At 32.0% G+C, this 17,336-nt stretch overlaps 3 protein-coding genes across 4 annotated transcripts; 2 read left to right on the plus strand and 1 right to left on the minus strand.

The window, feature by feature from the left end:
- Positions 1–571: 571 nt before the first annotated feature.
- LOC110616540 (probable inactive receptor kinase At2g26730) lies at positions 572–2,289 on the plus strand. Its single transcript, XM_021758933.2, has 2 exons — positions 572–1,370; positions 1,473–2,289. Exons 1-2 carry the CDS (start codon positions 791–793, stop codon positions 2,141–2,143), a joined length of 1,251 nt encoding a protein of 416 aa, XP_021614625.1. The 5' UTR covers positions 572–790; the 3' UTR covers positions 2,144–2,289.
- Positions 2,290–4,109: 1,820 nt separating this feature from the next.
- Positions 4,110–8,554, plus strand: LOC110618098 (5'-3' exoribonuclease). Of its 2 annotated transcripts, none has more exons than XM_021761145.2 (5): positions 4,110–4,662; positions 5,492–5,616; positions 6,335–6,649; positions 6,748–6,917; positions 8,034–8,554. In XM_021761145.2, exons 1-5 carry the CDS (start codon positions 4,327–4,329, stop codon positions 8,435–8,437), a joined length of 1,350 nt encoding a protein of 449 aa, XP_021616837.1. In that variant the 5' UTR covers positions 4,110–4,326; the 3' UTR covers positions 8,438–8,554. The 2 variants fall into 2 exon arrangements, with proteins under 2 accessions (XP_021616837.1, XP_021616838.1); XM_021761146.2 differs by having other exon boundaries at positions 4,112–4,662; positions 6,338–6,649.
- A 972-nt stretch (positions 8,555–9,526) lies between these two features.
- LOC110616587 (endoplasmic reticulum-Golgi intermediate compartment protein 3) lies at positions 9,527–16,713 on the minus strand. The gene is made up of 13 exons (XM_021759011.2): positions 16,332–16,713; positions 14,012–14,085; positions 13,781–13,864; positions 13,555–13,635; positions 12,687–12,767; positions 12,054–12,146; positions 11,402–11,581; positions 11,201–11,268; positions 10,904–10,955; positions 10,702–10,755; positions 10,521–10,610; positions 10,302–10,368; positions 9,527–10,139 (listed from the first exon to the last, which is right to left on the minus strand). Exons 1-13 carry the CDS (start codon positions 16,471–16,473, stop codon positions 10,048–10,050), a joined length of 1,158 nt encoding a protein of 385 aa, XP_021614703.1. The 5' UTR covers positions 16,474–16,713; the 3' UTR covers positions 9,527–10,047.
- Between the last annotated feature and the right edge of the window lie 623 nt (positions 16,714–17,336).

Here is a 17,336-nt window from a genome sequence, read left to right on the forward strand (position 1 = left end):
CATGTACCAATTAATTACTTAATAATTATTTTATTTTAATGTAATTTAATAAAACACATTGTATAATATATATTTTAAGTAAAAATTTTAAGTAAAAGTTTATCATTTTGAAAGAATTACTTTAACCCGTTAAGGAAATTATGATTGTGGGTTCAGTTTCTATTAAAAGCAAAATTTCATTTCGGTTAAGGAGAATGTTTTGGTTTAGAAAATTGAATTTAAATTATTTGATTTATCAGTGTAATCAAACCCTTCGATTTCATCAAATTGCTCCGATTCTGATAAAAGAAATTTAATAGTTTAAATCGAACTGAATCGATTTTTAATTAAATTTTTTGATAAGAAAAAAATCCAATAATATAGATAATCATTAAAAATCAAACAGAAGGCTAAAAATTTAAACACCAAAGAATTTTGAGCCAAGGTTTGTATAGATAATCATTAGAAATCAGCTTTGACATAATTTTCAATGAAAACCAAGTCAAATATCCTACATAGGATTCTCAGAACAAGAAAGAAACTTTCAGAAAACAGTTAATACTTGTCTTGTTTTTATCATCAACAAAGAACACTAGCTGTAACAAGCATTTTCCATGAGAATATCTCTGCAACTTCATAGAGTTTATCTAGTTTATTTTCATTTGATAAAAATTGAAAACTCTAACTCTAACAACAATCTTTATGGTGAAATCCCAGAAACTCAAACTCTTCAAAAATTTGTTTCTGATTCACATTCTAACAGTCCTCAACTGTCTGCATATTATTTTCTGAACTTCAGACAAGATCTTCCATGTCTAACTTTGCAACCATCTTCTTGCTTTTTGACGTTGCTGGTCTACTTGCAGTGATTTTGCTCTTCATTCTTTACTTCAACAAGTCAAGAAAGCTCAAGAAAATGTTGAAAAAGAATAACCCAGAAGAAGGAAAAGGGTCAGGAGTGGTTGACGACGACGACAACGACGACGACAACTACTTGGAGGAGGAGACAAAGAATATGAACAGAATAGAGTTGCAGAGCAAGGAAGAAGCTGTAAGAGAAGAGAAAGGTGGTGGTCTGATATTCATGGAAGAAGAAGAAGCAGCAAGCTTTGAACTTGATGATCTTCTGAAAGCTTCTGCTGAGGGTTTAGGGAAAGGGATATTTGGAAATAGTTATAAGGCAATGATGGAAGGAAGATCAGCCATTGTTGTGAAACGTTTAAGAGATTTGAAACCATTGAGTTATGAAGAATTCAGGAAGCAGTTGAGTGTAATTTCTGAGATGAAGCATCCAAATTTGCTGCCTCTTGTTGCTTATTACTATTCTAAGGAGGAGAAGTTGCTTTTGTACAAATTTGCTGAAAAAGGAAACCTCTTCAATCGCATTCATGGTGAGTCATGTCCTGCTTCTTACTATTCTAAGGAGTGACTGATTACAAAAATTTTTAAAACTGTGGATATTTAACTATAATTTAATTTAAATGAAAATACAGGAGGAAAAGGCAACAAGGACAGGATCCCATTTCGTTGGGGAGCAAGACTATCAGTTGCTCGAGGAGTGGCACGAGCCCTTGAATATCTTCATCTGAAAAACAAATCACAAACCATAGTCCCACACGGCAACCTCAAATCAACCAATGTTCTCCTCGACGACAACGACATGGTTCTTGTTTCAGACTATGGCATGTCTTCACTGCTAGCACTTCCCATTGCTGCTAATCGCTTGGCTTCTTACAAGTCTCCAGAATATCAGGCATCCAAAAGGGTATACAAGAAGTCAGATGTCTGGAGCTATGGGGGTCTCATATTAGAACTCTTGACAGGGAGAGTTCAGGCTCACACAGCTCCACCAGGAACCAAAGGAGTTGATCTTTGCAGTTGGGTTCATAGAGCTGTGAGAGAAGAGTGGACAGCTGAGATATTTGATATTGAGATATCTGTGCAGAGAAGTTCAACTCCTGGAATGCTGAAACTACTGCAGATTGCTATGCGTTGCTGTGATAAGTCTCCTGAGAATCGTCCTGAAATGACAGAGGTGGTGAGGGAAGTTGAAAATATAAAGCTTGTTGAATCTGAAGATGATGAAGATTTGTCTTTGGATCAGTCTTTAACTGATGAATCTCTTTCAACAAGTGCATCAGGAATAATGGGTGATGAAAGATGAGATAATTTGGAAAATAGGTTTACTCCAATCATTGTTGGGAGATCTTGAGTTCGAATTTCTTAACATATTTATTTTTTTTTTATTGTGAAAAAAATAATAAAAGATGTAGTAGTGTAGATGGCTCTTAGCCAACTTTCTTTAATAAAGTCAAGTCTTATATGAAAGTGTGAATTTAATATTTTAAAAAAATATTTAAATTCTAATTTTTAAATAAAATTTATAAAAAATTTATAAATATAATATGTATTAAATTAATTATTTATATAAATAGATTTGAATAATTGGTAAGAAAAATATAAAACTCAAATCTATTACAGGTATTATTTTTAAATTTAAATTTAAATTTATTTTAAATTTAATTATATATTATTTAAATTTAAATTATTAAAATTTAATCCATAATATATAAAAATATTTAACTGGTCTCGTTTTTATATATTATGAAATTAAAATTTAAATACATTCTAGGATTTAGAATTATTTCATCGGAAAATACTATAATTGTCTCTACCCTCTTATAGTATAAAAGAGAAGAATCACAGAGGTAAATGTATGTTATTCTCTCACATAAAAGTTTCAAGCAATTCATTATATTTGCTCTCTTCTACAATATTCTGACTTGAGGGTTGGAAAACCCACCACCATCTCACATTCTCTTTTTTGCATGTTCCAATCAATCACAACACAGCTCTATTCCGCTCATGTTGTCAATCTAATCTCTACAATATCATTTGGCTCCGTTGCTGAAAAATCATTTGAATCTACTATTCATTTGGATTATGATCGGTCTCCTGCTCTTTTTCTCATAAAAGAATATCTCTCTCCTTTCACTATCAAAATGGTCGAAAATTCACGAGCTGCTGCTAATATCGCCACCCACGAGAGTGTCATCGTTTCTTTCACCCGAATAATGGGAAAAATATGCCATCAATAGTCAATGAAGCGGACCTCAATAATTTAAATAATGAGCAGATGTTCCAGTACATCCAAAAGTTGCAGGCTACTATTGGATAATACAAGACTCGGGAGGAGGCATCACACATGGCTCCTGAAAGAAGGGAGGAAGCCTCTGTAGACACCCTAAGAGCTCGGATAGAAGCAGACAAAAGACGATCTAAATGAAAGGCTAAGTCTGAAGATGAGTCAGACGCAGCTCCGAAAGGTATCGATTGGAAGTTAATACGGGCCGTGCAAAGATACTATAAGGAACAAGAGGAAGATTTTGGTTTAGATGATGTCTTACCTCTTTCAGAAGAGATTTAACATAAACCTTCCTAACCAGGTTCAGACTGCCTAACTTAAATAAATATGACGGGATGACATATCCCAGAAGCTACCTGGCAATCTTCTGGACAACCATGCAACTTTTGGATGTCAACGACTTTGTATTATGTCGAGTGTTTTCATTAACACTCATAAATTTGGCTAAAAAATAATACCAACATCTAAGCTCAGGTTTGATCCAAAACTTTACACAGTTTGCTATGTTATTTAAATTCAAATTTATTATGTGTATACTTCTAACAAACTTTCTTCTAACTTGTGGAATATTTGCCAAGTAAAAGGTAAGTCTCTAAGAAATTTTATTTTACGGTTCAATACTGAAACCATACGGGAAGAACTAAATCACGAAATAGTATTTGATAAAATGAACGTAAAATATCAAGTTTATGGATTTTTTAATAAAAAAATTCGACATAACACACCTGCGGATATATAAAAATTAGAAGTATATCAAGTATTATAAAATAAAATATTATCTAAATTAATTGATATTTTTTTATTTCTCATTATATTAAAATAATTAATTATTTAATTTATATACAAAATGGTAAGACATTTTAAAAAACTTTAAAAGTAAAATGAATTTCTAGATATAATTAAAATGATAATGCATATAGTGATTGCACTATTTTCTCAAGGAACCTTCTTCTGGTGGATTTTTACTGGTGACTTTTCTAAAATTTTAGGGATATAGTAGTAATTCTCCCTTTAAGGTTCGCCGATTGAGAAACGACACTCACCTCTCTGCTCCCTTCACAGTTTTGATCCGATCTATCCACGTTTCTTGCTCCGTCTGTACCCTGTTTCAGTATCGTTCTAGCCTAGAAATCCCCAAACCACCGCTGAAAATCACTCGTTAGCTTTCTTCTTCTTCTGGGATATCTGCTACTCGAAAAGCCATGGTGGATGATGCTTTTGCAAGCAAAGAGAACCCAAAGAAAGCAAAAGATAAAAAGAAGAAGAATAAGAAGAAGAAGGGTGGAAGTTCGAAGAAGAAGATGACAGCTGAGCAGACTCTGGCTTTCAAGGCAGTCACTGAATGGGTGTATTTGGATCAGCAGTCTTCTCCTCCTTCAGTATCCTCTGCTTCTGCTTGTGTTGTTGATGATTTTGGGGTGCAGAAGACTATGGGCAGAGGAGGAGAGAAGGTTATATTTGATTTGCATTCTCATTCCAAATGCAGTGATGGGTTCTTGTTTCCTTCCAAGCTTGTGGAAAGAGCTCATGGGAATGGAGTGAGTACTTTTGGATTGATTTCTTTTCTTTTTATTCCTTGTGAATTTTCTATTGTGAATACAAATGCTGAACTGGGATGATTTTTGTTTCTGCTGGTTTTGTTTTATTGCTTTTTTGAATGGACAACTGAAATGGGTTTTAGTTTATAGATAAGTCATTTATTCAATGATTTAATGCTATTAGAGTGACAAGTGAAATGGGTTGATTCTATAATTTGATTTTGGGGGACGTTTATTGAATGGTTGAAATTATTATTTTTTTACTTGATAAATATGATTCTGTAATTTGGAAAACATAGATGTTAGGGTTTTGGATATGGTTGGAGAAGAAGTGTATCTTGAGATATCTTCAAGCATGTGTACAATCTAACTAAGTGGAATTTTCCAATTTTTAATTCAATTTGGTTTTGCTTGATTCTTTTTTTAACTCAAGAAAATGAAACCCTTGGCTGGATTTATGCCTTTTTAAGTACCCTTGGTTGTACATTTTTTTTGGCTTGTTTCCCTGTTTCAAAAACCTAGAATAGTTGGCATTATATATATAAAAGACTAATCATCGACACAAAAATATTCTTGAGAATTTTTTTGAGATGGAGCTGTTGCTGCTTATAACTATGGCTTAAAGACAAAGATGGGAAGTTGAATTTGATTTATAAACTGAAAAGAGGAGTTATAATGATTTACAGTTGGGATGACTTAGATGGGTTCCCTCTCGAGATTGGTTCCTTTTTTTGGAAATGTTGGTCTTTAAATGCATCTGCCGGTGCTTCAACAATTATTACGTTCTTGTGTTTATTAAGATTTAATCAGTACTCTCTGTTCAGAACAGGTGAAAGTTCTTGCTTTGACAGATCATGACACAATGGCTGGTATTCCTGAAGCTATGGAAGCAGCTCAGAGATTTGGCATCAAGATAATACCGGGTGTGGAGATCAGCTGTATATATTCTCCTAGGTATTCTCTAATTAATGCAATCATTATGTGCAGTTCCGTATCTAGCTATCAGCTACTAATTTCATTCTAGCATCATTTTATTTTTCTTATAACTAAAGTCCAGACAGAACAACATAACTGATTGTCTTTGTCCATGATGAGATTACCTAGCATAAAAATTTAAAAATTATACGAACCTCCATTTTCCTTTTACATTTCATTTTCTTGATTATTATATGATGACCTTTACACATACACACACACACACACACACGCACATATATAGAGAGAGAGAGGCTAGAAATGGCATCCCATATGTCAATTTCATCATATAAATGATTATAATTGATATGGATGGACTACAATGAAATAGAGGCAGTATGGGATGGATAGTTGGATACACTACCAAAAAAAAAAGTTCTGGGAGTTGAGGAAACTTCAAGCTCATAGCCTCATATTCAATGTGCAATGTTTTGCAACCATATGAACGCACTGCTAGGAGAAGAGCACCAATAGGTAAACCTACAAAAAATATTCTGGGTGTTATTCAGGAAATTCAAGCTCACATCACAGTTTATGTGCGTTATTTGAATAATTATGTTTTATGAACACATTGCTTGGAGAAGAGAGCTAATAAAGATACTAAAAGAGCTTATTTCAGAGAATCCCCCTCCTTTTTTTCTCCCCATGACTTATCCATACCTCTGATGTTTGCACTTTGGTCCTTCGATTTATAAAGCAGAAATACTGAAGCAGAGGAGCCAGTGCACATTCTTGCATATTACAGTAGCTGTGGGCCGGCAAACTCTGAAGATCTGGAGAAGTTATTGGCTAACATAAGAGATGGTCGTTACCTTCGTGCAAAAGATATGATCTTGAAACTTAACAAACTCAACTTGCCTCTTAAGTGGGAACATGTTGCCAGGATTGCTGGCAAAGGAGTTGCTCCTGGTAGAGTGCACGTGGCTCAGGCTATGGTTGAAGCAGGCCATGTTGAGAATCTGAAACAAGCTTTTGCCAAATATCTATATGATGGTGGTCCTGCTTATTCCAGGTAACAATCCAGTGTTTTTGTTATTAACCAATTTTAGTTTATTCCTATTTAGGAAACTGAAAACTGATAGATGGAAGTTTTTGTCTGTTCTGCATCAGGGGAAGTGAGCCTCTTGCAGAGGAAGCAGTACAACTGATATGTCAAACAGGGGGACTTGCAGTGCTGGCTCATCCATGGGCATTGAAGAATCCTGTTGCAGTTATCAGAAGACTGAAAGATGCAGGTCTTCATGGATTGGAAGTTTATAGAAGCGATGGAAAACTGGCAGGCATGTGGTTTCTGTACTTCAACCCTCCCTTCCTCTCATTTTCCATATCTTTATCTTCTTTTTAAGGTTTTTTTTTAATTTGTTTTTATATACTAAATGCTATGGACTAACATTATATCTTCTTGAACATTTTTATTGAACAATGCATCTTTTTGAACTTTAAATACATTTGATATTGGCAAACATTAGTTAAAGGGGAAAAATAGTGACACCATGGTATGCTAAGCTGAATTTCATTGATGGAGGTGAATTGTAATTGTTCCTCAATTCATCCTTCCACTTTAGATATGAAATGTTGACTGGATTACATAGGATGTGTATTAGATACAGAATGATTACGCCTGCATTTAGAGAGCTGTAAGAAAATCCACTCCAGTGTTTTCAGTTATTTTTTTCCTTTACAAACCAAACAGTAGTAATCAAAATGTTAATTAGAACAGATGAACTTGGAATTAGAATTGTTGCCTTATATTTGATGAAATGCCTGATGTAACCATGTGATCTATGAGTTCTTGTGTAGGTTAAACTTCGGTGAACCTACTATTTCATGTGCATCATGAAGTATGTGCTTCCCAAATTTGAAATTCAAAATCTAATGAGTTATGGTAAATTCAATAAATTTCTTATAATTTCAAGTTGAAACCAATTTCAACATTGTGAAGACTTTTTCAGAGGTTTTACTTTTTGTTATCAACCACTATTCTCTGAAATCATATTTCACTATTACCAAGGATTAATTGGTAGACTTTTTATTATGGGAACTCATTAGTTGATCTCTCAATTTTGAAAAATACATTAAAACATCATTGACATTTTAAAAAATCTACTGGTTAATCTCTCCGTTAAGTGTTTTATTATTTAGTTTTTGTGATTGTAAAAAGTCTACAAATTAATCCTTCTGTATGGGGTATTTTAAACTTTTTTTCAATACTTAACCGTTAAAATTAACGGAATAGACAAATTAATAGACTATTTTTCAAAATAAAATAACCAATTAATGAATTTTTCCATAATATAGGAGCTGAGTAGTAAATTTCCTTTTAGTTTTTAACAGGACATAACTGTATGATTGATCTAGGTTAACTTACACTTACTGATTTTGATTTCTTCGAACAGTATATAGTGACCTTGCAGACGTATACGACCTTCTAAAGCTTGGAGGGTCAGATTTTCATGGACGGGTTCGAAACAGTGAGTCTGAACTGGGAAGCGTCAATCTCCCAGTGCTGGCATTGCACGAGTTCCTTAAGGTAGCGCGTCCAATCTGGTGCAGTGCCATAAGGAACATTCTCGAGAAATATGCTGAGGAGCCCTCTGATGCTAATCTAGAAAGGATAACAAGGTATGGAAGAACAAAAATTTTAAAGGGAATTTCTCCCTCGAGTTATGGCACGAGTTTGATCGATCGTTGCCTGTCGTTGTGGTTAACAAATGAAGAGAGACAAAATTCTGAATTTGATGCCATTAAGCTGAAGCTTTCCCAGATTTCAATTAATCAAGGAGAGCTTCAATCTTCATGAGAGTTTTTCATACTTCTTTTTATTGATTCTTTTTGGTGTTTGTGCTATCACTTGGAAACTTTAACAAGAGTAGCTACACTTTTTTCATTGAATCTCTTAAGCATTTCTTTCATTGAATCTCTTAAGCATTTCTTTCAGTTTGATTCTGTTAGAAATCAGAATCTTAAGGTATGTTTGACAGACTTTAATGCAATGTAATACTATCAAGTTTTCTATTGAATTTAGGCATCTAAAATTAAATAATCTGAATCCGATTTATATTAACAATATTTGAATCCATTACTAACTCGATTAAAAATTAAATTTAAAAATTCTGTTCCAAATTCGATTATTATTATTCGAATCCGTTCCGAACTCGATTAAAAATTAAATCTAAGAATCTGTTTTAAATCCGATTATTATTATCTAAATAAAATTTGAATTCATTTAGTCTTATATATTTTAATTAATAATTTATATAAAAATATTTTTTATTAATAATTTTTATTTAAAAAATTTAATATTTTTAAAAAATATTTAAATTTTATTTTTTAAATAAAAATATATAAAAATTATAATAAATTATTTTTTATATTAAATTAATAATTTATATAAACAGAATCCGAACTCGCAATTATTTTTTAAATCTAAATCCGTCTTAAACTCGATTACAACTATTTAAACTTGTCCATATTGATTATAATTATTCAAATTCATTTAATCATCTTATTAAATTTGATTGAATAATCCGATACGAAAATATATGATTCATTGCTTATCCCTAATTGAATCAAAGTCTCTATAGATCAAATTAAGAGAGAGTATTGTTCTGATAACTTTCTCGTAGTTTTCTTTGAACTGATTGAGGTTTGCATACAAATCTTTCTGACTTCAATGCTTTGTTTAGATTCATAAGAACAGAATCGAAATGAATTTTTGCAACATACATGATTTATATTCCTTTTAAAATGAATTTTTATTAGTACACATTTATTTATATTTTAAAATTATATAATATTGTAAAAAAAGAATTGAATTCTTTCATTCTAAAGAAATTGTTAAAAAAAAAAACTGAATAGAACTCACATGACAACTCCTTATGATTCCAAATGAAGGAAATATGAATTTTTATAAAGAAATAGTTAAAAAAAGATACAGACAATACTTCAAAATGCTCTGACCACAGCTCAAGAAGGGCTGGAAGAAAATAAAGCACAGAAGAACTTGACTAGTTAACTGTTAGCTTACTCAAAATTTGACTTAGCCATCTCCCAAACTTCATCTTCACAATGAATCTTCTCTTCACTGTGACCATGGAGCTTATACACAAAAACCCATTTCTATGAAATATATCCTCAGAACTTCAGATATTCTGAGAGATTTTCAGACATTACTTGTAAATAAATAACAATAAATAAATAAGATACAGACATTTAACAGGCGGACTGGACATCGAAGCAGAATGAATGAACAGGAGATCAGTTCATATTCTGACATCTACTGCCTACAACCTTTAAACTGACCAGAAACAAGAACGAATCAGGTGAAGAGATCCGGCGATTCTTGAGAAGAAACGGTTTTTCAATGATTTCCATCCTCCTCCAGACCGGACATGTCGAGCAAGAATATCATCATCTGTACTTGCCTATTTCTTGTTTTTTCCTTATTGCTCTGTTACTATGATACACGAATGAATCAACTATGCCAGCCATTGTGAAAATACCTGAAAAGAGTTACAAACTCTTAGTTGCAACAATCAAAAGAGAACAATACAAAAAATTTGAAAATAACAATAGAATGAGAATCCTTTGGCGAAAAATGCTCGAGTTTAAATTGTAGAAAAATTGTTTTCATGGATTCAAGGAGAATTATCAAGAAAGATTACCTCCAAAGACTGCACAAATATTAGTCATGAAGTGCAAAAATGAAATATGCTCCTCTTTGAAAGTCACCTGCAATATAAAACCAAATGATAAGTGACACCAGGCGGCCAAACAAAGAACGACAAAATCATTTTTACCATAATCGTATATCTATCATGAAGAACTCCAAATAAGGAATTCAATTCAACAAGCATATTAGATGTCAACCAAAGAAAACAAACCTTAATTGGAGAGAAGTCATAGTGGAAGAAAACTCCAACACTGTCAGTTTCACCCGGTTTCGATATCTTGAAATGCTCAGTTACAGAGTACTGTATAAATACCAATGCTAGTGTCTCTTAGCATATGATCCCATAAAAAAATAAAAAAAAATAGAAAGTCATCTTTAGGGTGTGTGACTACCTGGTTTGAACTAACAATGTGGCCGCTAATATCGGTGTATATTGTCGGAACTACCTGCAAAATCAAAATATTTAGTAAACATTCAACAGCGACATCAAAACTTGATGGTGTTCACACTGCAGATGCTGACTTGTAAAGCCCACACTTGCAACAGTGTCAGTTTTACCTGAGAGTCGGAAACTCAAAGCTTTGATATACTAACCTTGAGGAAATATTGATGAATGCCATTTGGCTTTTCATGCTCCCAATGTACCCTAAAAGATTGACGTAAAGTTTATCAAAGTTGTACCAAATAAAGGCAATGATGAAATCAATTAGCAGTAACTCTCAAGTATGAAGGAAGCTTGTAGGAATACAGGAAAGTTGAAAATACGAGTCCCGTATAAACACATGCATACTTGCTGGTGTATATAGATCGTATAGTACTTGTACAAGCATGTACAAGATAATATAGATTTTGCTTACTATAATGAAGATGCCAAAACAAATAATAACTTACCCATCCAGAGGATTTACCACGCCAGGAAAGTAGTCGCCAAAAGCTAGTATATTGATCCTGTGACTTATCTGGATCATGATTCATGCATCATAAAAGGCCAAAAAGTGGATGTTAAAATTCCAATTGCATCAAATTTTAAAAATTCCAAAAAGAACTTTTTAGTTATATTTGAACTACTTCGGGTACAGAAAAACGTCTTACATTATAACTATATGATTTAACAGAAAGCAAATCATGCACTTTGACATTTGAATGATGCAGGCTTTTCCCAGTTGCAAAATGAAAATTTCCAGCCACTTTATTTACTTCCAGAGATCCATGTATGTTGCATCCTTCACCATGTTCATCTGCAACCCTCTCGAAAAACCCTTCCCGCAGGCACTGAAACCGGAAGGGGCACGAAAAACTCAGAAAGGCTCAGACTATATGACCTTAAAACATAGCAAAAAATTTTCACAATGAAGACATGCATTTAATTTGCAGCATATATGATTCTTTCTAATGTTTAAACCATTATTTCAGTTTATGGATATCAAAACTATTGTTAATGTGGCACTCTCTAGGACCTACAAAAAATAAGAGAACTCTAATATACTCCTTTACAGCATAGTGTGGGTCCCAAACCTTCTAAGAGTCCAGAATAACAAATTAACAATAATTGGGACAAAGGGCTAATGGAGAATTGTAACAATGATTATTGCTAAGTTAATCCTGAAAGAAGATACTAGCATAGCTACATTGGAGCAGAGAATGGAGTATATAATTACAATAATAAGTAGTCGCTTTTGTGGCCCCTTAAAAATTACCATATATAATACTACAAGATGTACTGAAATTTTACTCGTAAACTAACCTGGTCAATCAAATCCAAATCTGCCATTCCCCACCCTTTTCTCCTGTATGCTTCATGAACTTGGTCACATGAGTTGCAACAATCATGATCAGACTACATAAGCAACAGCCAGAGAGAGAGAGAGAGAGAGATTAATAAACAATATAATATCATCATTCAACTCAATCTCATGAAAGCAATATTGAGCATTAGTTAGATGTGAATAATGCAGGAGGCATATTTAGAGCAAAGCAAAAAGAAAGCTAAATTAAAAGAGTGTTGAAGAAGTACAGAGCAAACATTTAGCACAAGCCTTTCTCATGAAAAGCTTAAGCTTTTTACCCAGCAAGGTCAACAAACAAAATACATTGTTCATGACCATCAAAAAATCCAAATTTAGGATACTCATTACAAGATCAATGTCCCAAAACAAGCAAAAAGCTCTTTTTATTAGCATAATTTGGGATGCAAGTAGCCCAATAATTAGCTTTAGACATAGTTCATCATGTGAGACTTCAATATGCAACTTAAGGTTCCAGCCATTTTATTATCATATCAGCAATTCACTATGCTATCTAATATATATTTCAAGTTGCATGCTTCAAATTTCCATAAATAATGTAGCAACAAATGGATGCCTGAGATTAGATGTACCAGTTCTGCGCCATAACAAGAGCCACAATAAACTTCATTGTATTGAAGTCTACCACCATGCCTTTGCAAAGGATTTTCAATCTACACGAGGAAAAGAAAAATATTAAAAAGGACAGCTGTAAAAAGAAAATTAAGCACAACAAATACTCAAAAAATTAGGCCACGAAAAAAAACAAAAATCTATGAGGAAATATATTGCACATTGGGTGGAAATAAGGATCTAACCCATAATCCTAACAAGATTTGGAGCGACTTCTTCCTAATTAAGGTGGGAGAAATATTCCTCAATAGCAACGCGGAATATTTCCTATATAGAGTCACTTCTATTGTAGTTTTATTCCTAACTTGATACGGATTAATAATTGAATTAGGATTGACTAGGCTAACACTCAAAACAGAAGTACACATCGGGTTATGTCTATAGAAGAATGAAAATAACTAATATACTTATTATGAGAAATTTATAATGAAGCTTCTTTTGGGTGTAATTGAGACGATGGATAGATAGTTTGAGCTTTTATAAATGATGTTATTGAACTTATTAAAGAAAAGCTAGCATAGACGTATCCCTGTGTTGAGTGAATAGGTAATTTATATGCTTCTACAGTTTCTAATACCTTATTCCCCGAGTTATAAGTCAAAATTCAACCCCATAGGAGTACATCTACTTTGCGAGGCATATTGACCAATTTGAGACTTATACATACGAGTGTGGGTGTTTCTATGTTTAACAACAATAAGCTCAGCAAAAGAAGTGGAACAGAGTGCATCTGCATGATCATAGCTAAATCTAAATAATTGGATGTTATCAGTTGAATTTCTAAGAATTGCTTGCTCAAACAGGGAAAGGGAAACATTTCTAACTGACCTTTGGTGCACCAATCCCATCACGCTTGACTGCAATTACATCACCATTAGCATCAATCCTCTTCTTAGTTATATTATGTTTCTGTACATGAAAAAGGTAAACTATAAGCAGCAAACAAACACAACTTTCAACAAATACTAGTCAAGCAATCAAATGAATTGACTAAGCAGCCAAAGAATGTGCTAATGTAAATTGGCCAACAGGAAGCTATGTTTTGTGTACATACTATATCAAAATGCTGCTCCCCCATGATATCCATGGCATCAAGACTGAGCAATATACATGGAATGGCAGGAAAAGTGACATCAAACTGCACATTCAAACAAAAACGAGGATGAACCGAAATATCAGCATCAATTAACAGCGACCAACTCCAGAATACCAATGGATAAACTGCGTTTACATATAAAATTTGGGAGCATTGAATCAATTAACAGGAAGGAAGAAAGAAGAGTACATTAATCCTTAGAGTTTCCCCTCTTGAAGTATCCACTATGAGCTGTGTCTCGGTAACAGTGTGCAGGTATAATCCTTCAAAGAAAGACAATCATCAATACCCAAAACAACTTTAAGAACTATTGATTTGAGACCATATCCAGTAACTCATTAAATCTTTTGGAAGAATAATATAGAATATAAAGAATGCTATAAAATAACCACTCAACAGGATCAGTTCATAACATGAGAAGGAATATAAAATATTACAACAATAAGGCCAGATATGATAAAATCCAATCATCAACCATAAATCCTTCTCTTTTTTTATTTTTTTGGCAGCAAAGGTGCTGACCTGTGGTGGTCATTATAAAGAAGTTTCTATCTAATATCATTATCTAAAGCAGATGAAACTCTTAAATATGATAACTTGGGCGTTGCCCAAGAATCACCACGTGACCAATATAAACAGGCATATCAAATTGAGATATTTTCAATATAAAATCCACAAAAATGAGGATAGAAACGAAAAGATCAACAAAGCATTATGTCATTTATCCAAATACAAAGTGTCTACTGATGCACAAAGCCATCCCTACATTAGATGCTCGAAGAAATTCGTGACACGAAAGTTCACAAAGAAGAATCCATATTGAAGATTTCCCATTGATTGGTTAGGAAAACCACAATAAGCAATTGGATTAATAGAAATTATGGGGAGAGAAAAGGATTGTAAATGGTATTCATTGGTATAAAAAAAGCAAATGATAAAAAGTATCAAGGAAAGAGCTTTGGTTGATGTTAGAGAAGAAAATAATCAATCTCAAATACATAATGCATAGAAATTATTCTCAAGGTATGTTAAACCACATATCAATCCTTGCATTTTTTGCGAGAAAAGATTTAGTCCTTGAGGTCCATTAAAAAATTAATCCCTGCTATTAAATTGATCGTTGATTTTGTTACACTCTTCAATTTGAAATAATTTAGTCCCAAAGTTTTTTTATCAACAAAATAGTCCCCACATCCAAATGCTATATTAAATTATTCATAATTAAATAACTATATACTTTATAAAATATTAAATATTTTTCATAATTGTAATCATTTAATATAAAATACCTAAGATATATAATTAGATAACAATATGCTATTGCAAATATTAAAAAAAAGTATTCAATAATAAACAATATGTTAAATCTTTTTTTTATAATCTATAATTTGGTAAATTTTTTTTAGTAATATTTTATCAATAGGTAATAATGATTAAAATTAATCTAAAATATATTTTCCAAAGAAAAAAAATGCATAAAGAAGTTTTTTTTTTTCAATAATCTAATATAATTTACTTTGATAATACATAACCATAGATAAATGACTAAAGGTTGCATGTAGCACACATTGGAAATAAAATGAGAAAAAATCAACTAAGATGGTTTGATCGTGTTCGACATAGAGCATCAAAATTCAAATGCCTCAATACAAATGAATAGTAAGTGATGGAATAAGCGAGAAGGAAAGAGAAGACCTAAAATAACATGGAGAGAAGTAGTATCAAAATATTTTTAATGTTTGGTTTGTTTTTCAAGTTAAACCTTAAATAGAGGAAAAGAATTGACATAGTTGAACACAACTAGTTTTCAAGACCTTATTATATTAATATTTATGCTCTAAGCCTTAATTAGGATTTATGTCCAAGAACTTCTTCCATCAGAATTTTATACTATAAATGGGATACGAATTTCCAATTTTACAGGGAAAGAAAACTAAGAATAGAAGAGCTTTTTACTGTTAGTCTTTCCTGGTTGTCCAACCAAAAATTCAACACTTTTTGCTGATCTTTGATTGCTTAGTTCTCTCTTTCCAATATTCTCTTATTTTCTCTGCAACCTAATTATGGTTACATGATCAAAGAGCTACTTTTTATCCAAAAAAAAAGGATTGTCGCCTCTTGATCCGAACTTGGCTTTGTCTTTGGAAACCACAAGGAAATTCACCAGGAAGGCAAACATGGAACCAACAAAACAATCAATGAAAGAAGAAAAACAAACAAACAAACAAATGAACCCTTTTTTTTCTAAAAATTATAGATTCAACCCCATAAAACAACAAATGGGTTCTCTCATTTGCATCTATCTAAGCATCTCTCATGTATAATTCCAATGCTAACATTGAAAATATCTAAATTCTCAAACATCCTATATAGCAATTCAATTCTTTGCACACAATTTATTGGGTATCAAAATTCAAAAGACATCATCTTCAACAACCGATACATATATATATATATATAACGGTAAGAAGCAATTCAAAAACAGAACGAGAAAGAGAGAGAGACATACTGAACTCAGAGAAGAAGAGGAAGAGCATGATAAGAAAAGAGACGAGGGTAATGAGGCCACCAGAAAAAGTCCTCCTATAAAAATCCTCATTGATTTTTGGATAAGCATCGAGCTTCTTTAATTTATGAATCATGCTTTCCATTTTCAGCTAAAAGTTCCAATCAACGAATACCCAGAAAGGCTAACTCCTTGAAAAACTTGAAACAAAACAACAATCTATATAGCAGAGGCCTGAATAGAGGCGGCACTTACGAGAAATACGGTGAGTGGTCTGCCGGATAATGGGTCAAAAGAGAGACGGAGAGAAGAGGAAGGAGAAACCTTTATTTATGGTTTTTTGATCAATGGGTCCAATTGGGTGTCCTCTCCCGACACAGTTATCAATCCATTCATATAAATCACCTAAATCTTCTATTCTCGTCACGTTTTTTTCCTTTTTTTTTTCCTCTTTTTTTTTTTTTTTTTTTTTTTTTTTTGTCTTAAATCATTTTGCCTTAATAAATAATAATAATAATAAATTTTTTGAATTTTTTTTTTACTTTTTCTGGAATTTTTCTAAAAATAGAATGTAATGATACCAAAATTCTATAAGCAGCAAGGAATCCTAATATAAATCTAAAAAAAAATGATAATATGAGTGGTAACTAATAATAATATTAATATTAATATTAATATTATTTCTTTTTTTAAAATTATATTAAATTAAAAGGTTACAAATCTTAAAATTCATGAAAAAAATTATTATTTAGTATATCTATTATATAGAAATTTAATTCTTTCATTTAAAAAAAAATTAAAATGTTATTAAAATTTTAACCAGTTTATTAATTGATTTATGTGTTAATTTTAATTATTAAATATTAAAAAATAATTTAAAATATTTTTAGTATGAAATAATTAATTAATAATTTTTAACAAATTAAAAAATTTTTAATATATTTTTTATCAATGAGAGTTTTTTATATTCGGTTAAAATTAATAAAATAATTAATTATAAAATTTTTT

The sequence above is a fragment of the Manihot esculenta genome, chromosome 6 (assembly GCF_001659605.2).
Source record: "Manihot esculenta cultivar AM560-2 chromosome 6, M.esculenta_v8, whole genome shotgun sequence".
In the NCBI taxonomy this organism is placed as follows: Eukaryota; Viridiplantae; Streptophyta; class Magnoliopsida; order Malpighiales; family Euphorbiaceae; genus Manihot; species Manihot esculenta.

What these genes read in the sequence shown, in the direction of transcription:
- LOC110616587 (XM_021759011.2), bottom strand. Translation starts at nt 16,473, where the DNA reads ATGGAAAGCATGATTCATAAATTAAAGAAGCTCGATGCTTATCCAAAA. An exon ending in ATGGGATTGGTGCACCAAAG is followed by an intron (nt 12,768 to 13,554) that starts GTCAGTTAGAAA and finishes TTCCTCGTGTAG; the next exon opens with ATTGAAAATCCTTTGCAAAG. An exon ending in CTTGTTATGGCGCAGAACTG is followed by an intron (nt 12,147 to 12,686) that starts GTACATCTAATC and finishes TTGCTTATGTAG; the next exon opens with TCTGATCATGATTGTTGCAA.
- LOC110618098 (XM_021761145.2), top strand. Translation starts at nt 4,327, where the DNA reads ATGGTGGATGATGCTTTTGCAAGCAAAGAGAACCCAAAGAAAGCAAAA. An exon ending in AGCTGTATATATTCTCCTAG is followed by an intron (nt 5,617 to 6,334) that starts GTATTCTCTAAT and finishes CGATTTATAAAG; the next exon opens with CAGAAATACTGAAGCAGAGG. An exon ending in GGTGGTCCTGCTTATTCCAG is followed by an intron (nt 6,650 to 6,747) that starts GTAACAATCCAG and finishes GTTCTGCATCAG; the next exon opens with GGGAAGTGAGCCTCTTGCAG.
- LOC110616540 (XM_021758933.2), top strand. Translation starts at nt 791, where the DNA reads ATGTCTAACTTTGCAACCATCTTCTTGCTTTTTGACGTTGCTGGTCTA. An exon ending in CCTCTTCAATCGCATTCATG is followed by an intron (nt 1,371 to 1,472) that starts GTGAGTCATGTC and finishes ATGAAAATACAG; the next exon opens with GAGGAAAAGGCAACAAGGAC.